The 22110-nt window shown below is 45.1% G+C and overlaps 2 protein-coding genes across 8 annotated transcripts in view; one reads left to right on the forward strand and one right to left on the reverse strand.

Moving 5' to 3' along the window:
• Positions 1-12991, reverse strand: part of WFDC1 (WAP four-disulfide core domain 1) — a 36510-nt gene extending 23519 nt beyond the window's left edge. Inside the window, exon 1 of one of the 2 annotated variants that reach the window (XM_085846484.1) lies at positions 12731-12991. In XM_085846484.1, the coding sequence (XP_085702610.1) occupies positions 12731-12826 (96 nt within the window). In that variant the 5' untranslated portion in view covers positions 12827-12991. Of the gene's footprint in view, positions 1-12143; positions 12373-12730 lie in introns of those variants that run through there. The other variant, XM_085846485.1, reaches the window with a different exon arrangement.
• A 289-nt stretch (positions 12992-13280) lies between these two features.
• The window catches only part of PIK3R4 (phosphoinositide-3-kinase regulatory subunit 4), a 120027-nt gene continuing 111197 nt past the window's right edge, over positions 13281-22110 (forward strand). For 2 of the 6 annotated variants that reach the window (XR_015049347.1, XM_085846479.1), the window contains exons 1-2: positions 13461-13604; positions 16506-16895. Coding sequence is in view for 5 of the 6 variants with exons in the window: in XM_085846479.1 (XP_085702605.1) it covers positions 13570-13604; positions 16506-16895 (425 nt within the window). In the remaining variant the exon portion in view is untranslated. The other 4 variants (XM_085846477.1, XM_085846478.1, XM_085846476.1 and 1 more) reach the window with 4 other exon arrangements.

A 22110-nucleotide genomic window follows, 5' to 3' on the forward strand; every position in this document is an offset into this window, starting at 1 on the left:
ATCACAGTTGATTGGAGGGTCAACAATAGGGACAGTAACACCATGAACATCCAACTCGACAGCTGGTGGATCAGCCTGGTACAGCCTCTCAAAGTAACTGGCCCAGCGGGCCTTCACTTCGGACTCCTCTGTCAAGAGCACAATACCCTTCGCTCTAACTGCAGCACACCGAGGGACGGGTTTGGAGGAATGCAATGCGCGAATTCCCTATAAGCAGGACGACAATCACTTGACCACAGGTGATGCTCTACCCCCTGACAGATTCCTCATACATAGGCCTCCTTGTCCACCCTTAATGCACGTCCAGTTTTATGCCTCAACTCCCTGAACAACTCAGCTCTGCCATTCAGCCTGGCCCTGCGACTCTGGTCAATGGTATCTAATGTCCCTTGAGAGACAAAATTCTTCTTTGCCCTATGGTGAGTTCCAAGACATTCACCGGCAAAATCAAGGACAGTGGTCTTAAAGGCACTCCACAACTCTTCAGGATTCCCCAAAGTACCCAGAGCCCCCAAATCCCCACTCATCCTGTTCGCTAACTCCTCAGCTACCCTCTCATCCTTGAGCATGTCAACATCCAGCCTCAGCTGGGATGGCACCATTCTCCTGGATTTAAGCTGCAACTTCGGAGTTGCAACAACAAGCCTGTCATCTGTATAGAGGAATTGAGCACTCCGGTAGAACCCTGCAGTTCTGGATCATCCTCCAGCGACCATCAATGAGCACATGTTCAATCTCCTTTGCCACACCACCAGTGTTGGAACACCAAGTACAGCAATGAGCCTGTGGGCAGTGAAACCATGAACCAGCCACCCTAAGTCCACGACTTCTTACAAAGTCAAGGAACTTAGTGCTGTTCTTGTCACAGTTCCAGACCCATGGGGACCAACACACGTCTCATAACCATCCCTATCAGTTCCAGTTGCTGTATTGAAATCCCCCAAGACTAGAAGTGTATCTCGCCTAGGGCACTGATCAACCACAGATTCGAGCGTGGCATAGAATGTGTCCTTCACGGTGAGATCACTCGCCTCAGTTGGAGCATATACAGAGACCAGGGAAACGACACCCAAGGAGTGACGAATCCTTAGTCTCATAATATGCTCGTTGACCATTGTTACCTCAATTATCATTGGTGTCAGTTATTGGACACAGCTACAGAAACTCCTTGGGCATGGAAACCATAAGAGCAACCAGACCAATAGTAGGTGTAACCACCCGCCATGATCTCGCCACTAACCGGTCTCTGAATCTCAGAGAGAGCTGCAATACTGATGTCCAAACGCTTGAGCTCAGATGATAACAGAGACAAGTGATCATCCTCTCTTAGCGATAGGATATTTCAGGCACTCACCCGAAGGGACCGCCTCAGGTTAACCCAAGGAGGGCACTGTCTGGTGGATGACACCTCAGCACCACCCCAACACACACCACCGCAATCTGACCCGGGAAGGTTACCTCGTGGTTTTCCTTCTTTCATCAAAGAGTGGGGGCCCCGAAGGTTTTGTCCCAATCCCGTCGTCCGGTGAGCTGCCCTGCAGAGAGCAGCTGCACAGGAGATACTCCAACTAAGTGGGTTTTCAGATTTCTTTGTGGTACCTTTTGTGGAATGAAGGGTTTTACGGTGGCCGGAGTGCAAATTCTGCCACCAACTTCCTCAAGAAAAAAAACCCAACTGCAGGAGGATGTCCAGCGTCCGCAGACACAGTTGGGCACTAGATATGGATGGCCGTTAGCTCACAAGGAGCTCCTCCACCCTTTGACAGGTTTTGTTTTTAAGAGGTCGAAAGGATATAAATGTCTAAAGGTATCGTTCCAAAAGTAATGAGGGTCTCACGGGTCTCAAGGATGTAAATGTCCAAAAGGTGTAAAATGGTCTTGAAATAATTATGGTGTTTAAAGGATCTCAAGGATGAAGGGGTTTAAGCAGTCTAACAGGTCTAGAGGGTCTAAAGTGTTAAAAGTGGTCTTAATGGTATCAAGGGGTCGAGAATAGTCCAAAGGGTCTAATAGTCTAATGGAGTGTAAAGGTCCAAAAGGTACATTCTAAGAGTAGTTGGGGTCTAAAGGTCTAAATGGTCTACTGGGTCTAAAGGGTTTTATCGGGACTCTTAGGGAGTCTAAAGGGTGTAAACTGTAAAGTGTTGTAAGGGTCTTCGAATGACTAAAAATGGATTGAAAGGACTGTTACCTCTCTGCCACCCCCACCCACCCCAACTCTCTGCCCCCCCCCCTTTATTTCCCGTTCTTCAAAGCAAGAGGGCATTGTAATTAAGAGATTAAAATTTAATCAAGAGGTGAAATTAAATTATAAAGATCAAATGAAATGAACAAGTAAAATTAAGAGGTTTGAATTAAACAATGACAAAACCGTTATTTATTGAATTCAAAAATATCTCGTGAGATGATGAAATCTTCTTCACAATATTTGATGTGCATCCAGACACAGATTGCATTTTGAGTTAATTCGCCAATTATCTCACCACCTGGATGACATTTTTTTAAAAAGTCTCCATAGTTTTTGCGCATCGACGTCATGAATCATCATGCCAAATTTCAAAACGATCCATTGAGCCGTCTCGGAGGAGCAGGGGGAAAAAAAAATGTGAATGGACCCACTGACTGCCTGACTGACTCGACAGGCCATAAACTGGGCATCCCGTCTGACGATATTAGTTGGTGGACGTTAAAGATCCCATGGTGTCCATGTCCTTTCCGAAGATTAGGCGAGCTATCGCCGGCACCATGAACAAATTACAAATTCCTGTCCTAACCAGCAGAGGGCATTTCGTCAGAGGGACAGACGCACCCTCAGCCAGTGACGCTACCCCGCATCCTTGTGCTGCATATTATACGAACGAAGAAAACTCGAGCAAATGCTCAAACAGCCGTCGTTTTCAGTTTTACTCAATCCTCTTGTGACAACTTCCCCAAATTAATTTATTGTGTTGGCAGCGGCTACAGAGTAGCCGTACAGAGTTCAAGGAAGAGGGAAAGAAAGATAACCATGAGCGACAATTGCTTTGCAATACATGTCCCCGAGCTACTTGTCCCAATGAATGTTCGGGAGATTAAAATGTTTGCTTTAACGCACGATCGAGCCGAAACGGGAACCAAATGAAGAAGAAGAAGGAATCTCTAACCCTCCATGTTTCGTTCGCTTCTAGTCTTTGCCTATTTCACATTAAAAATAATCCTGTGTACATACCTGAAGCAAAAACATGTGTACGGCTTATGTGCACATATAATACATCGTGGTTAAATACCTGGGATCATTCCAATTGCACTGGGCCATGGACGAACACCCAGGCCTAAGGCCTGAGGACTGTCGATGTGTGCTGCTTCATGCAATGGCAGCACATGATTTTATTGCAGTTGAGCCAGGCCAGCCGTCCAGACAATGGGTGTAAAGCAGTGGGTGGAATCAAGGAAGCTGAACAATGACTCATGTATAACATGTGATTTTTATTTTTTCTAAGTTTAAAAAGGGCATAACTGTGAAAACTAGATGAAACATCCTGAAACTCAAACTTACTCGGTAACTTATTGTTATGATGATGATATGCTAGGTGGTCATATTTTGGACCATTAGTTGTGTGTTAATCAGCTGTCGGGATTCTAACCTTGCTTGTAATTGTGTATTATTCAAACCTTGCTTTAAAATGTTGCTTTAAATGTATCATGCTGTTTTCACTATGTCTTTGATAACCTTTTATGGCTCTGCAGCTGCACAACAGCATGTCCTTGGGAAAACTGTGTATGCTGATATCCCACACATTCCTGTTCTTAGTCATCACCAGAGTTTCGCCTTTGCTATGAGCAGGTGCCAGTGTAGGGGTGTAAGAGTCTTAGAAAGTTATTAGTTTGCAAGATGAACTGTTGGGTTGCGAATCTGAGGATTGATTGATTCAACTTCCCTGAGGGCCCCTAGGGAGGGGGGAAAGAAGCCCACTGCCGCATTTATTTCTTTATTTCTTTATCCCTTAGCACACACTTGTAGTCCACACCCATTTCTGCTTTTGTGTGATTATATATACACAACTGTTTTGAAGTAAGAATCTCAATGTGGCACGGGGGCACCTGACTGAAGGGCCTTTGGGCTGCATTCCGCATGCGTAGTGCCATCTTCTGAAATAAATCGTATCATTTGAGAACCCTCATTCGACTCTGTCATTACTCGGCCGGGTGAAGAGTCATAACAATTGGCGACGAGGATGGGATTCGACTGATGCTGGCGGTGTGGACGGCGGGACTCCACTTGGTGTACAGCGATCGCAAGGGTTCAGCTAAAGGTACGTGGAAATTGCACGTATAGGGCACCTAAGACAGGGAGCCCTAGTTAGGTGAAAACTGTACACTTGGTGGGCAGTGCCCCGCTGGACGCAGCTCCAGGATCTTCTCGGATCAAGAACTGTAACGGTAAAAACATATGAGGTGATTCGAATGCGGTTTGTTTGAAGGGCACAAAGAGGGCTGGCAGGCCGTATGTTAGAACCGGTAAGGGTCGAGGATAAAGGTATCCGTGTGAAATAAGGAGGAAACAGGTTGGAATCCTGTACCAAGAGAGGGAAGGTTAGAGGCCTTCATTGGGTTTGAGGCTATTAGGCGGCGGGTCGAAAGGGATCTCGGTCCCGGTGTAAAAGGAGAAACGATTTACAGCTATTAGGCGGCTGATTGAAAGGGATTTCAGTCCCGGTGTAAAAGGAGAAACGATTTACAGCTATTAGGCGGCTGATTGAAAGGGATTTCAGTCCCGGTGTAAAAGGAGAAACGATTTACAGCTATTAGGCGGTTGGTAAGATAAGAACAAAAGATGGGGAATAACTCTGCAAAGAACATAGAGTTACCCAAAGGAACAACACTTAAAGTTATCGGTGAAAGTGGAAAACACTGGAGAGCGTTTGCAGCGTGGCTAACGGAGTCACAAAGTGAGACAGGACGTAAGCGATTCGATTCAGAGGGAATCTTGAACCAACGGGAAAAGAACACAAGGTTAATGAGCCAGGAGAAGGGCTGTTTGTAGAGTTACCTATTTGGATGTATTTGTGAATACAATGTGGTGGGGAAGGTTGAGTTTTGTGTTAGACGTAAGTTGAGTGTTCCAACCTGGAACTTGTATGTGTGGAACAACTTGTATGTTTGTATGGAGATAATGATTGGTCGTCATCGTTAATGTGAAGACTTTGGACGAGGTGAATTGCGCACATCAAATCCGGAGGAAGGACGATGATGACCGATTCTGCACGTGTTGTTAATTCAGTGATGGGCAAATGTCATTTTGAGAGAGAGAGAGAGAGAGAGAGAGAGAGAGAGAGAGAGAGAGAGAGAGAGAGAGAGAGAGAGAGAGAGAGAGAGAGAGAGAGAGAGAGAGAGAGAGAGAGAGAGAGAGAGAGAGTGTGTGTGTGTGTGTGTGTGTGTGTGTGTGTGTGTGTGTGTGTGTGTGTGTGAACTCGATGGGGAATTGAATAATTAAAACCACTTCAGCAGACAGTTTGTCAAATGGGATGTCAAATGGACCAACGTTCGGGTTTTCTCATGGTCCGATAAACTCTGTATGCTGTTTTGGCTTTGAACACTGTACGTGATACGTGATAAATGGATGGTCTCCACGGAGCATCATTTTGATTTTAAATCCAAATTCAGTTCTGTTTCCACTTTGCATGTTTCGTAAGGCTGATCGACGTTACGGGTTCGTTTTAACGTCAGTTTCAATTCTGGTTTCATTGTTGGGGTCATTAAGCATGTTTTATACTTGATTTTCGTAAATCTGGGAAAAAAAACTTATTTTATGGGGTTTTGCGAGTCACGTGACGTGCCATAGGATTTAACAGGCGCGCCGAAAGCACGAAATCGTCCCGTCGAAGGACAGCTTATCGTGAGGGTTTACGAAATGGATTAACACATTTTACAAGATGGGGACGCCCTTCTTAAGATTCTGTAAAAATTCCGATTTAAAACGAACGTATTTGAGATGTCAAATATTTGTTACGTGAGTTTGATCGTAAAAACCAACGCGCTGATAAGACGTATTGCTCATGTGAGTGCGTGATGACGTAATCACGCATGGGCCCAGCGCGCTTTGTCAAACTTGAAAGTGCAATTAACACCCTGCTGTGAACGTGCCTGCTTGTCGGAGCAATGTACGAGAATTTCTCGAGGCGGCTGATTTTGAATATGGTGGACAAACTAGATTTTAAAGAGATAGCTTTGTGGTAAAATTAATTAATAAGGACATTGACGTTTCAAAGGATCGCTCGATTTTGTGTTTCGAGGCGAGTGCGCGCGCTATCGGAACATGGAAGCGACAATGCTTTGAAACAAGGCTGTAATATATGTTTGTTCCGGTTGTTGTTGTTGTTGTTGTTGATTGGGCTTCGTGACCGGAAGAGGAAAAAAAAAAAAAAAAAAAAGAGACGCGGAAGAGGCGCAGGACCGAGGGATTTAGGATGGATGGAAAGGGCGATTTAAATGCTTTGAACAAGGAACGGATTTTATTTAAAGTGGGTTTATCTTTTAGCCGCGTCTCGCGTAGTAAACGCCGGCTCTAAGAGTTCCGCGTTGTTCTTATTATTATTATTCTGGTGAAGACAAAACCTTTAGGACGTGGCTCTTGGACACATTTGTCCTTGTTTACATGTCAGACATCCAAGAACAAGGACGTTTGGTAGGCTACGCACTGATGAGGATAGCGGTGTTTTTGGGGAAAATTACGGGCGGGGCTCGTGCTGTTTGAACACGCAGCCATCGTGGGCCTTGACGAGGGAGCGTTTCGATTCTCTGCCTGTCGGGGTCGAGCTGTTTGTCTGGGAGCGGACAGAAAAGCATGTCTGTTGTCTTTATATGAGCCTCTATCTGTCAGGATAAATTCATTGGATTTGGGAAGTATAAGCGGAATTAAAGGGATGTAGAGTAACGGTTGCTTAGCAACGACATCGATCTGGAAGGAATGGAATTGGCTTTGCACTGTACTCACTGTCTACTACGATGAAACGGGGCAGGATTATGAATACGTGGCCAAAGCACATAGAGATTACACCGTCAAACGCTCTCTGATGACAACCAACCGATGGATCGGGAAGGAAGGAGCGGCGGTGGAGGTGAAACAAGCCGCCAGAGAGCGCGAACTAATGAAGCACAGAGAAGGACTAACACCGCACATCTCAATGGCAGTTAGTAACAGACATAGTGCAGGGGAGTTAGGAAGAATGGTGAACAGATTGAGATGCGCCCCAGAACCACAAGATGGAGCAACGAACACCAGAACACTTTACAGGCCGTCAGACAAGGAGATGGATGGAAGGTATGCTTGCCTGATCAAAATCTACAGTAGTGTACAGTAAGGTCTCTGGCCTTCACATCCACTCACCACGCACCCAGAGCAACTTCCAGTCCTGCAAGCTCTAGCCATGGTTGGAGCCTCATACGGAGGTATCATTTAAAAATAATCTTTTACACAAATACTTGTCATTATGTTGCAGTTGACTGCAGTGTTCAGTGCAGTGGTATGCTGTAAACCTTGTAGTAACGGAGACAGTGACAGAACCTTTGACGACACAACATGCAACTCCCACACTACTCCTTTGTGGGGGGACCTATCACTAGGCAACACACTAACACACTCAAGCCAAAGAAACCGTATACACCTCCGTGGCAAAGGGGGACACGGAAATGAACCAGTACCAACCCCACAGCGACATAGGAGGGGAGCGGCTGGAGAAAGAATGGAAGCAGGTGAATACGCAAGGTTGGGGAAAACATACAACCAAGAACTAGATAAGGTAAAGATATTTTCAAAGGAACCTGGCAAGACCGCACCACTCATTTCCAGAGGGCTGACAACCATCCAGCCACAGCAGCTCATAGAACTGTCTTGCGTCCAAGCCGAGGAAACTTATGATTTGATAGAATGAAACGAGGAAATAAAATCGATTCGATGGTCTTATGCCATGACAAAACCTGTTGGGAGGGGGGGGGACGTCAGAAAATGCAGAAAAGACAGAAGTGGCTTGGCAGAACAAAACGCAAGACAAAACCCAGTGGGGGCACTTTGCACAAATAGGATTCATATGGGGTCAACACGCATCTCTAATTACCCAAGTTCCATGGGCCCCTAAAGAACCCTTTTGGAGTATAGTTGTGAAATCTTGTGAAAATACAGTAACCTCCCAGAGAAGAACACATTTCACTTATAGGTGTTTTCACCTATAAGGCTTGAAGCTCTCACGAGCGGTCGAGTGGAACGCAAGGAGGGTTACGCAGGGTGGAGATCTATATTTCATGACTGGGGAGACTGGTTACTGCGCCTGGTAGGGGCAGCAATCCTAATCATCATGGGAATCATTTTTGGAGTATTTCTGATCAAACGTCTCATTTCCATTTGTCTAAACAAATGCTGTGAAGCCTCACCCCTCACCCAGGCCATCATAATAATTAACAGCGAACTCATGGAGGAAGACCCCGAGGACCTCTGTATGGGGCCACAACCAGACCCGACCCCCACCAGCTGAGGAGCCAACAAGGTGTTCTGGCGGAGGGGCGCCCTGGGGAAGACTCTTCCAGGTATTACTGATTACTCAACAAACCTTCAAGTGAAAAGGTAAGCCAAACATGGACTCACACATCTCACTACACACGAAGATACAGGAAGTTGTAACAAGAAAGAAAGGAAATCTACAAGTAAAATGCTGATGGAGGTTTATGATAGATGTGGCAGTGTTTTGACTAGCATATGCATAATCGTGGAAAATGGACAATACCAGGTAGTGAAGGCATGTATGGAAAATACTTGTATGACCCTTATATGTAAATATGCATCTCATGAGACTCTTTTGTCTTCTAGCGCAAGTTGAGAAAGGAGCTTACACCATGCCTTGAGCGCTCACAGTGCTGCTCACCCATTATTACATTTGCATATTGTAAATATTATTGTTGTAATTAGTGTCGAGTATAATTGCCTAAATAATAATGTTGCTGTTAATATTGTATAGACTTGTAGTGCCTTTAATATTGTGTGGACTTAACTAACATCAAATTTGTATATGACAACTTAATGGGAGACTTGTGGCAGTGGGCAAGACAAAAGGCAACAGAAGCTAACCTGAACCACCGGCAGTTGGGGACTTCTCATTTGGGGAATGTTGATGGCTATCCACGGCATTCGCAAATCCCGTTTGGCAGGCACGGGGGCCTAGGGGTAGCTGCTACAGGAACCAAATAGGGGTCCACTCGGTTGGTGAGTATCAGGTGTGGCTGGGTATGGTCAAAATATGACCAAGGAGGGAAACTGTTATGATGATGATATGCTAGGTGGTCATATTTTGGACCATTAGTTGTGTGTTAATCAGCTGTCGGGATTCTAACCTTGCTTGTAATTGTGTATTATTCAAACCTTGCTTTAAAATATTGCTTTAAATGTATCATGCTGTTTTCACTATGTCTTTGATAACCCTTTATGGCTCTGCAGCTGCACAACAGCATGTCCTTGGGAAAACTGTGTATGCTGATATCCCACACATTCCTGTTCTTAGTCATCACCAGAGTTTCGCCTTTGCTATCAGCAGGTGCCAGTGTAGGGGTGTAAGAGTCTTAGAAAGTTATTAGTTTGCAAGATGAACTGTTGGGTTGCGAATCTGAGGATTGATTGATTCAACTTCCCTGAGGGCCCCTAGGGAGGGGGGAAAGAAGCCCACTGCCGCATTTATTTCTTTATTTCTTTATCCCTTAGCACACACTTGTAGTCCACACCCATTTCTGCTTTTGTGTGATTATATATACACAACTGTTTTGAAGTAAGAATGTCAATGTGGCACGGGGGCACCTGACTGAAGGGCCTTTGGGCTGCATTCCGCATGCGTAGTGCCATCTTCTGAAATAAATCGTATCATTCGAGAACCCTCATTCGACTCTGTCATTACTCGGCCGAGTGAAGAGTCATAACACTTATCATAATAAAGCCATGTACCAAGTTTCAGTTGAGTATTTTAAAGAGTATGGGATCCCCCCCCCTTCATGTGCAGCCTTTTTGGCTGCTGGTTGCATCATTGGTTAGGGGTGTGGCTATGCCACTGATGCAGTGCCCCTATTACCAGTACACACTGGTGCTCATTTCACCAACCTCAGAAGGATGACAGGCTGAGTCAACCCCCTGGTGTTAATTGAGCAGCAAACAGGACTCAAACTCAGGAACCTAGAATCCCAAGCCACCACCCTATCTGCTAAGCCAACGGCAGGCAGTTTGGGATAAAGGTCTGAAAAACCACAGGTGGGACGGATGGACGACAAACCTATAGTCCCCTCCAGTGAAACTGTAAGGGGAATAATAAATGGGGATGTCAGAAGGAGGAAGCTTATCTATGGACCCTATTATTATACATTTGGGAGAGGGGTTCTGAATGTTTGCATTGGTGAGTGGCTTGCAAAGTGGTTGATACGGAACAACTGGCATGGAAAGGGATGACAAGCGCTGCTTGCTGAAGGAGCACACCCCGGGTATATCAGTTGTGTCATTCAAATATAGCACATATCGGCCTACTTAATTTCCACCACTAAAACTAACACCTGGGATGTGTTCAGTTACCAACCAGCTAGCTCGCCAGCCTTTCCTTTTCAACTGTTTTGAATGGAGTGCTTGGTCGAGTGCTTAAGCCACTTGGCGAGTGCTCCACAAGAAACTTAGAAACTGATCACACCCCGGGTGCTGACTCTTCCCCCAGACCACATCATACCAACATATCCATCTGGCCTCCAGGACACAACCCCTCAATCCAGACATAATTGTATCACACCTGTTGATGTTCCATACCAGAACACATCTGGTAGGATTGGAATCACCGCAGGTTCAAAAAGCTAAATCTATACTAATAAGTGTGTGTGTGTGTGTGTGTGTGTGTGTGTGTGTGTGTGTGTGTGTGTGTGTGTGTGTGCGTGCTACAGTCCCCTCAACAGAGATATGACATTGTATTTTTATGTCTATGCCTGGTGTTGGCTTTATGGTGAGGGTGGTGGGCTTGGGATCCTTGGATCCTGAGTTCAAATCCCACTCAGCTGTTGAATTAATACCCGGTGGGGTCAACTCGGCCTGTCATCCTTCCTAGGTCGGCAAAATGAGTGCCAGCTTGCTGGTATACTGTGTCGGAGTGGCGACCCTTCCATGATTGTGCCCAACAGCCAAGGAGACTGCTTAAGCAGCACCAACGCTCTGCAGAGTATGGTCCCAATCTCCTCATCTCTCCCCATCCTCCTCTCTCTCCCTCCTGTCTCTCCCTCTTTCTCCCCCTTCCCCCCTCCAACCCTTATTAACCCCATCAGCGAAGTGACAGGTTGCATTTGCTCGTCTGTTATGTAATTGACAATGGGTTGAAATAACAGTATTTTCTGTTGAATATTTAGACAACTTGATTCATATATCATTGTATTTTTAAGTATAACTTCATTTGAATACATCCATTGGTGTTGAGTTTTGCCTTACATTATCCCCTTTTATCGTTGTTCACATTTGGCGACTGTGAACTGACTTTCTCCAAGGGAGTTATTAAGTGACGTCAGAGGCTAGGAGTTGCTATCGATTCGAGCCGGCGTTTTCTAAAAGGAGTCGAGAGCACTGCGGAAAATCACGTCTATGCTCAATATTGAGTCAAGCATTATACCTGTTCTCCTGTACTTCGAGTTGTTATAGTCCGCTACCGGTATCACGTGGGGGACTCTCGGTATGCTCTCCGTCCGTCCATCCCAACTTTGGTTTTCCAGACTTTTTTCCCCATACCCTTTAACATATTCAACTGAAACTTTGTACATGGCTTTATTATGATAAGTTACAGGACGAGTTCGAGTTTCAGGACATTTCGTCAATTTCTCAGAGTTATACCCTTTTTAGACTTAGAAAATTCAGAGTTTATTCTTCTTCTTCATTCTTTATTCCGGGATCGGCTCGAGTGTGCGTTAAAGCAAACTAATTTTTATCTCCGGCTTGTTATCCTAGTTGTCTTTATCGGTTTCTAGTCTACAAAAAATATCGGTGAATGAAAATTGCTTTTCCTTTTATTTTTCCGAATAGACCCAAACACGGTGGTTTACATTCAAGGATTCACACAATTTTTTTCATTCGGTTCTCCAATGAGTACCAGCAGAAATGGTTTGGTACTCACGAAAAATAAATGTCAGCTTCGAGCGTGCTCGTCCGCTTTCCCAAGCGTCTCTCGGCTTAGTATGCACTTGTTCCTCTGTAAGCGATCTCTCAGAACGTCCCCTCCAGATGAGACACTCACAAGCTGCTCTGTTTTTCGTTCCGGATGCTCTTGAACCTCCTCTTCTTCCTCCTTGTCCGCATCTTCTCCTTAGATCAATTCATTTTTGTATTGATTTGTTAACCCGGTGCACCCAAGTATGCATACATTTGCATAAATTACTGGCATCGGACATGGGAGGGTCACGTGACTCTAGTTAACCACGCCCCGGTGCACCCAAGTATGCATACATTTGCATAAATTACTGGCATCGGACATGGGAGGGTCACGTGACTCTACTTAACCACGCCCCGGTGCACCCAAGTATGCATACATTAGCATAAATTACCGATACATCTTACAAACAGAGGTGAAAATACACCGGTTCGTTCTCCCCACTTTGCGTACATAATAAATAGATAGTACATAAACATTCTTCGTCCTGCCTATTTATTGTCAGTCAGACGGGATGGTTGGGTCTAATTCGGTGGGTCACCTGCTGAACGCACCTTCACTTCAGAGCGCTGCTCTTCGATGTACCGTAATCGATCGATGTACTCGACCACCATCGGCATCGGTCCATAAATCGGGGTGGAAATCGACATATCATCCCTCCCATTACCATTATCATTTCCTTCACCACTGATCTATTAAATCTCTTCACGTTCACTGAATGTAATGAGTAAAGCTCTGTTTTTTTATTCTTTAGAAAATCTCACATTATTATGCTTTTACGACAAGTAACTATACAATACCGTCGGTCACATTTAAGAGTAAATAAAAAGAAAGTTTAGAGCTGAGGGCGGTTTATTCGGCGGGGTTTTTCACTCAGAGTGATGACTGCGTGCAAATGGTCTCTTAGCAACGGCAGTCGGCGAAGTGAGTGGATAGTCTGAAAGTCGTGGTGATGGCGGAGTACTTATATATCGGCATGATTGAGCAGGCTTGATTGGCCAAATGACCTTGCATTGAAGTTTCTCGTAAATCCTTGAAAAAATAATAAAAAAACCCAAAAACAACAACAACAACAACAACTGATGAGGAATATTCTTCTTCCGGTTGTTGTTTGTTGGACTTAGTCTTCCTGCTTGGAAATGTTTGCTTGTGTTCCCGTTTTTGTGTTCTCCGTTTTATCACCAACGTGAGAAGCCTCCTCAGGATTTTAATATAAACTCGACGTCATCGCCGTGCCGCTGCTGGAGGAACCTTGGCTCTTCTTTTCCGGTAAGTGAATCTATAACCTGGTTTTCGTGACGAGTCACACGCTTGCTTGTGCTTTTGGTAACACTGAGGTCGGAATGCGTTCGGGGGATACTCCTACGGACGGCTCTCATGTATTGAATGAAAAATGTTTGGGGAAAAGGTCGATCAACTTATTTTAAGGTAGCTTCCTTTCCTCTACCCATACATACACACCTGTAATCATCCATCCCAAATGCTTCTTCTATTTTAACAGCGCGTGATTGGCTCGCCGGCGTTTTGTGAACATTTTCTTCATTACTCACGAGAAAATGCTCGCTTCGTGCTTTCAATCTGAACAAAAACACCACTATTATGGCCATTGTCTCGTATCTTCCACACGCCCTATTGTGTTCCATAGGTTTTTTTTTTGGAACGAGTTATGAAAGTCATAAATCTAATTATTCACTCACATCGGGCCATTTATAGTGTAGTAGATAGTAGAAAAATCGTGCAAATTATGATACAAGCATCAAATTTGGCATTTCTGTTCTGCAGGGCTTTCTGATCAAATCTGCCCGATTGGCCATTTGAAAATCCAAATTTTGAAAAATTTGAAAAAAAAAAAAAAACTTCAAAAAAATATGAAGTCACAAGTGGCTGAAATTGTTGAAGCGCAAGTGAACATCCCAGACAGAGAACCAAGGGGAGATGCAGTCATCATTGATGGCTCAGCACTTATTAATGCCCTACGTCCACGCACTTCAAAGATATTTGATGACTATGCTAAAGAAGACATCATAACAAAGGTGGAATCCTATGGTGCCAGGTACGAGAGTGTGGACGTAGTGTTTGATGTGTACAAGAAGTCAAGTCTGAAGTCCGAGGCAAGGTCCAAAAGGGGGCAAGGAATCAGAAGAAGAGTGACAGGAACCAGTAAGACCCCAAGTAACTGGAGAAGCTTTCTTCGAGATGACAGCAACAAGACTGAGCTGTTTCACTTCCTTGCGGAAAAGATGTGCGAAGCACAGACGACAAGCACAGTCATTGTCACAAAAGGAGAAGATGGCATTAGCAACACAAGGAAGTCACTGGATGCTGTGTCTCCGTGTTGTCATGAAGAAGCTGACACTCGAATATTTGTACACGCCAGGGATGCAACAACGGATGGTAGCAAGTCCATTATCATTAAGGCTAATGACACGGACGTACTAGTCATAGCAATATCTGTACTGCCATCTTTACAGGAACTAGTTCTTGAGAACATGTGGATTTCTTTGGCCAATGCACGATGGATTCCAGTCCATGAGGTAGTTTCTGCAATAGGGCCTGAGAAAGCTAGAGGGATCCCATACTTCCATGCGTTCACTGGATGTGACGTCGTGTCTGCCTTCCACGGTAAAGGGAAGAAAACTGCATGGCAGACTTGGAACATCTTTGATAATGTTTCTGAAACATTCACCAATCTCAGCCAGAATCCAACATTGATTCGTGATCTTGAAGTTTTTTGTTTTTTTTTTTCAAATTTTTCAAATGGCCAATCAGGCAGATTTGATTAGAATCCCCTGGAGAACAAATGTGCCAAATCTGATGCTTGTATCATCATTTGCACGATTCCTCTCAAAAATTGCTGTTATCTGCCCCACTAACATCAGATATATGAAGTTTCAGATAAAAATTTCAATTTCAACCAATTGCAGCTGGAATAGCACTTCAATGATGACGTCATTGTTATCACCCTATATGCCCCCCCCATGGGGGAGTTGATGACATCCGCCAAGTTTCATTTTTTTTTCGTTGAACGGTTTTGGAGACGATGACGTTCAATAATTTTTTTTCTCCTTAAATCCAAGATGCCTGCAATACCGTGAGACGTCGGAGTTGGTGAAGTCTGAAGACTCGCGTAGAAAATTGGGCGCAACACTCATCAGCCGGATGAACGCTTTATTAACGAGGAGTTTTGCCATGGGCAAGGTAAATCAAATGGCTAATGGCTAAAAAACCGATGGCTAATCAGAAAACAAAATGATGGCTAACAAAGGTCAGACTATACAGGATGACTGTAGTATCTCTCGAGTGAGTATCAACCATGAACAGCTCCAAAAACATCGAATTGATCATCCTTTTGTGAATCGCCTCACCATCAAGTGTCACACGACCGCCACCCTGTCCCGCACTTCAGTACGAGGGGTGGGCTTCTGTTATGTCATATCCTGAGAGTTATTTCCTCCTTGCATGCAAATGTTTTACAACAAAAAAAGAATTAACGTACAACATTCTGCGATATATCCCCACCACATTTCTGCAGGGTGCTCAAGGTCTGCCAACAACCCCCTTCTGGCAAAACTGCCAAAATCACGAATCACTGCTCGCCTTCACTCTTTCATTCCTCTTTCTTTTCCTGCCTTTGGAATAAACTCCCTCACTCTATTCATTCCCATTCTTCTCTCCAGGCCTTCAAAACAGCTGTTCACCACCACCTCTTATCATCCCCCATCCAAATCCTCGATCTTTTCTACCTCCGATAATCCACCCAAGCACACCTTCAAATTCCCTGCTTTCCTTCCTGAAAGTCCCTGTAATGTCCATCTTATGTTCCCCATCCCATCCCTCTCCCTTCCACAGATCTCCTAATGTCTCTGTTCCCCACTGGTTTGTCCTTTCCACTCCCGCCCCTCTTGTCTCATGCCCCCCTTGCTGTGCGTTGTGTGTTGGCTCTCACACGAGCCTCGACAAGGTATACAAAAAACAAAAATCTGCCTGTCTGCATTGACAATAAAATATTCTCCATGGAGAGTTCCTCCTATGTTTAAAGTTTTGTATCGATCGGACAAGCGGTTGCAGAGAAAACCATTTTTAAGGAAAAAATACGTAGATGTTGACGCACTCAGACGGACACACAGATCGGGACATTGCGCTGGTCTCGCATCCCCTTCGGGACAAGATTAATTATTTTCTCTTCGAGTTCATTACATTGGTATTGAGACCTCGAAACATTTCTGAACACCCTCACACCCATCACCACCTTCCCTGCCTCGAGCATTCAACACAGTGTTGTGATTGTTTTTCATGACGTGGTGTAAATTCCCTTTCTCCTGCTTGCAGGGCAGAAGACGCAGACATTATGGGCAACCAGCTGGCTGGCATCGCACCATCACAGATCTTGTCTGTGGAAAGTTATTTCTCTGACATTACTGAATATGTATATGATAAAAGCCTTGGAAGTACGCGCTTTTTCAAGGTGGCTCGGGCACGCCATCGTGAGGGGCCAGCCGTTGTCAAAGTATTTGCCATTCACGACCCATCACTTCCACTACGCTCTCACCGTGACACAATCGATGACCAACGGCGTCGCCTCACTGCTTGTCCAAATTGCTTGCCCTTCCAGCGTACCATGCTCAATGACAAGGCGGGCTTACTTTTCAGGCAGTTTGTACATGAAAACCTCTACGACCGCATCAGCACTCGCCCATTCCTCATTGGTATTGAGAAAAGGTTTGTGTTGAGTTCTCTTTGTCGTGTTATTTTTCTCTATATGCTTTTTGAACACTGACACCAACATTTGTATATTTGGCTAAATTACCTACCCTGCAGTTACAACCAGTGTGATTATTACCTCCACCTCCGAAGGTGGATGGAGGTTATGTTTTCACCCCTGTCTATCTGTCTGTCTGTCTTTCTGTGAAAAGGATATTTCAAAAAGTTACAGATGGATTCAGACAAAATTTGGTGGACAGGTTGGGTGGGTTGTGTTGATAATGGACCATATGTCATGATCCTGGGCACGCTTCCTGTTGTTATTATTGTTGTCATTTTTTTACTTGCTCTCGCAACATTGAATAAAGCGGCTGTGAGACCTGGTACTGTGATGGCATCTGGTTCCTGCTTATGATCGCCACATGGTGTCAGAATTCCTGAAGCCGCGAACCAAAAGTACTCAGAAAAATGATGATGTTTAAGCCACCGGAAACTTTCTCCTTTACAACGGGGAATGTGGTGGAGAACTGGAGGCTCTGGGAGCAGTTTTTCCTGACGTATTGTGCTGCTGCGGAACTTGTCCGTAAAAGTCAAGAAAAACGAAAGTCATCATTTTGTTGCATTGTGCTGGCACGGAAGCTCATGATATTCAAAAGAATTTCATATTTTCCGATGGGGAGAATCCTGACTATTGGGAACAGGTACTCCAGAAGTTTCATACATACTGTGAGCCCAGAAGGAATGAGGTACTTGAAAGATGCAAGTTCTGCCAACGAGGTCAGCATGACTGGGGGACGGTTGGCAACTGGGTCAAAGATTTGCAAACACAGATGGACAACTGTGGGTTTGGTGACCAGAGAGAGAGGGAGAAATCTCAGAGATAGGATCGTGTTTGGGGTGGCAAATGAATGAGTTAAGGAGAGACTCTTGAGGGAAAAGAACCTTGGCCTACAGAGGACTCTGTATATTTGTCACGCAGCAGAGCCTAGTAAAAATCAGTTTCAAGTTATGTCCTCCAGTGAGCACCCCACACAGGTACATGCTGTGTATTGGCACAAAGCAAAAATAGAAGGAATTAGGAAGCAGTCAGACGCAGGAGGCAGGGACATTAAAGCAGATGGCAGTCATCGCCATAAGCAAGGGGGCAAATATGATGATTGTGGTATGCGGCACTCAGCACGTAGCTGCTCAGCGTATAGCAATCTTTGTCGTTCCTATAACAAGCCAAATCACTTTCAGGCACAGTGCTGCTCAAAAAGGAGAGTGAAGAAAAAAATAACTGTCCATACGGTCAAACAGGATTCATTTGATAATGGCACAGATCTGTTCATAGGAACTGCGCATCAGCACCAGCTCTGACAGCTGTGTCTCACTCGGAAGGACAAAATGACTGGATCGTGACAGTTGTTATAAAGAGATGCCAGGTATGCTTCAAGCTCGATACTGGGGCTGACGCAACTATTAATAGGAATGGGGGACTATCAGAGTCTGCAGCCCAAGCCACATCGGAGGCACAGCCCAGTGACTCTGAAAGCATAGAACGGCAAGCCCATACCTCGTCTTGGTATATATGCTGCATGCAGCTCGAGTGCAAGGGACAAACATTCACTTCCAATGTGGAAGTCATTCCTGATGGCCAGCTTTTACTACTGGGTCACCAAGACTGTCTCAGACTGGGTCTAGTGGAACTGATATACACAGTAGCAACAGAGACCTTGTACTCACAATCGAGAGCAACTACACTCAACGAGCAGGTGCAACTGACTCACCCATTGCTATTTACTGGAAGAGGATACCTACCGGGTGTGCACTCTATTCATCTGTGAGAAGATGCAAACTCAGTCATTCACACACCAAGGCATCTATCTTTTTCCTGCCAGGAGAAGCTCTGAGCAGAGCTCAACAGACAAGAGAACAAGGATTTACCAAGAATGCCAATGAGCCTGCAGAGTGGGTAAACTCACTTGTCATAATGGAAAAAGCGGATGGCAAAATAACATTATGCATCGGCCCCAAAACCTTGAATAAGTTGATTCAAAGAGAGCACTTCCAGCTGCCCACCAAGGAGGAAATCCTGAGCGAGCTCGTGGGAGCACAGTTCTTTACAAAGATGGATGCAGCAGCATCGTTCCATCAAATTAGATGAGTGCTCATCCAAATTGACACTTCAATACTCCATGTTGGTGATATCGTTATCTTTGCATGCCATTGGGTATCTCGTCCACTCCAGAAATTTTTCACAAAAAACTTAGCCAGTTACTGGGAGACTTGCCAGTTTGTCGAGTGTTCTTTGATGATTTGATTGTGTGGGGGCGCATGGCTGAGGGATCAGATTAGATCAATTACTGCACCCCAGTTCCAAGAAGGAAGCCACACTTAACAATACACACACATACACATACACACATGTATAAATACCACATACATATACATACAAACAGACACACACACATATACATATAAACACCACACACACACAAACACGTATAGATTATGTATTGGAAAGTCCTTACAAAAGGTATTTTATTTGAAGTTATAACACACACACACACACACACACACACACACACACACACACACACACACACACACACACACACACACACACACACACACACACACACACACACACACACACACACACACACACACACACACACACACACACAAGCATTTAAAGGCCATTTTCCCCGCTAAAGCAGGGGTTAGCCTTGCGGGCCCCATAACAATCTTCTCCACTTTACCCTGTTTTCTGCATCTCCCCTTTTTAATCCCCTTGCCCACATTTCCTCTTCCACCACATTTAGCCAAGTTTTTCTCGGTCTTCCCCGTCCTCTACTTCCGACTACACTCATTTCCAACACTCCTCTCACCCAGTCACTTTCATCCTTTCTCAACACATGACCCAACCATCTCAACCTGTTTCTCTTCACAACTTCCATCACAGACTCTATTCCCATCATCTTCCGCAAGTCATCATTTGTCTTCCTCTCTCTCAACGATACTCCACACATCCACCGAACCATTCGCATTTCCACCCTTTCCAGCCTTTGTTGCTGCTCCATGTTCAGTACCCATGTCTCACTCCCATAAATCATCGTACTCCTCACACATGTAGCATACACCTTTCCCTTCAGCTTCAACGACACTCCCCTCTTCGTCAGCACGCCACTCAGTTCCCGAAACTTCTTCCATGCACATCTCACTCTAGCAACCGTCGAAGAGTCTGATCCACCTTCTCCATTCAGCATGTCTCCGAGATAGCAAAATGTTTTCACCCCTTCCAGCTTCACACCATCTCCAAGATCCAACTCAACAATTCCTTCATCTGCTGCTCCCTCGATGCACACCTTACACTTGAATGTAGCTGCCACACTGGTTAATGACCCTCTCACCCCACTACATTTTCGATGAACCCATTCAGCACACATTGTACACTGAATGGAGTTCACTCCGACACCCTTCCTGCACACAGCACACGGCCATTTCCCAGTCCTTTCCACCTCACCACATGCTTTACCACTTGCCATCACCTTCGTCTTTCCGATATTCACCTTCAAACCTTTTGCCTCCATACATTCCTTCCACTTGTTCATCTTCTCCTTCAGTCCATCCAGACTCTCTGCAATCAACACCAGATCATCTGCGTACAGCAGCTCCCACGGTAAACCCTCCTTTACCCTCCGAGCCAGCACCTCCATCACAACTACAAATAGAAGTGGACTTAGTACCGACCCCTGGTGCACTTCCACCCTCACCTCAAACTCACCACTGTTCCCATCCTTCGTCCTTACAGCTGTGCGTGCTCTCTCGTACATGGCCATCACGACTCTGATCAACCATTCCTCCACTCCTAACTTCCTCAATGCCCATGCCATCACTTCACGTGGAACCCTATCAAATGCTTTCTCCAGATCAACAAACCCAAAAAACAACTTCTTCCTCTTCTCCATGTACTTCTCCTGCAACTGCCTTACAATAAAAATTGCATCTGTCGCTCCTCTTCCTGGCATAAATCCAAACTGCATTTCGTCAATCTTTACCTTCTTCCTTATCCTCTTCTCCAACACGCTTTCCAATACCTTCATTCCATGCTCCAATGACTTTATTGCTCTATAGGAGCCACAGTCCAGAGGGTCACCTTTCCCCTTGTACGGAGGGACGAGGGTACTCAGTTCCCAATCCACTGGAATGCGGCCTTCTTTCACCACCAGATTACAGATCTCTGTCATTCTCTTCACACCCCAACTTCCCGCTGCCTTCAACATATCTCCCACAACTCCTGTCGGCCCTCCTGCTTTTCTACTCTTCATTGCTCTTATAGCTTCCTCAACTTCCTTCTCGGTTATCTTCTCTGCTGGTCCTAAAACTGGGTTACTCTCAATGTTTCTATCTCATTCATTTTCTACATTCAACAGCCTTTCCATATATCTCTTCCATCTTCCTTTAATTCCATCTGAATCCACAACAATTTGTCCCACTTCATCCTTCAAGCAACTCACCCCCGTCACATCAAATCTCTCTCTCGCTATCTGCTTTGCAATCCTGAATACCGCTCTCTTACCCTCCTCCGAATCCAAGCGTTCTCCAAACATTTTCCTATGGGCCTCCTGCGCCTTTGCAACCTCTTTCTTTGCAGCCTTCTTGGCTTCCTTATAACTTTCATGTGCAGCCTCTTCTTCCACCGTATCCTTTGCCTTTTGCCATTCCTTGAACTTCTTCCTCTTCTCTTCAATCATCTTTCCAACTTCATCATCCCACCACCATGTTTCCGAGTGCCTCGGTGGTCCTTTTGTCCATCCACATACCTCACCAACGGCTCCCAATAGACTATCTTTCATTGACATCCAACCACTTTCAAGCTCAACCACATCATCTTCAACCATACTCAGCCTCTCTCTTAATGCTTCCTTCACTGTCGCCTCTTTCAACCTCCACACCTTCATCCTCGGTTGGTACTTCACCCGCCGAATTCTCCGCGCACCTTTCACCCTTATATCGCAGACATCCAGGTGGTGCTGCGAAACAGTCTCCTCCCCTGGGATCACCTTTGTGTCCCGGAGGTTTCCCCTATCTCGCTGACGCACCATCAGGTAGTCAATGGTTGTCGTCAACCCACCTGACGTGTATGTAATAAGCTTATTATTCGCTTTCTGGAATTGAGTATTACAGAGCAACAAATCAGCTCCATCAGCAAACTCCAAGATCCTTTCACCTTCTCCATTTCTCACAC

The sequence above is a fragment of the Eptatretus burgeri genome, chromosome 11, assembly GCF_056783735.1.
Source record: "Eptatretus burgeri isolate ZD-2024b chromosome 11, Ebu_testis_v1, whole genome shotgun sequence".
Lineage (NCBI taxonomy): Eukaryota > Metazoa > Chordata > Myxini > Myxiniformes > Myxinidae > Eptatretus > Eptatretus burgeri.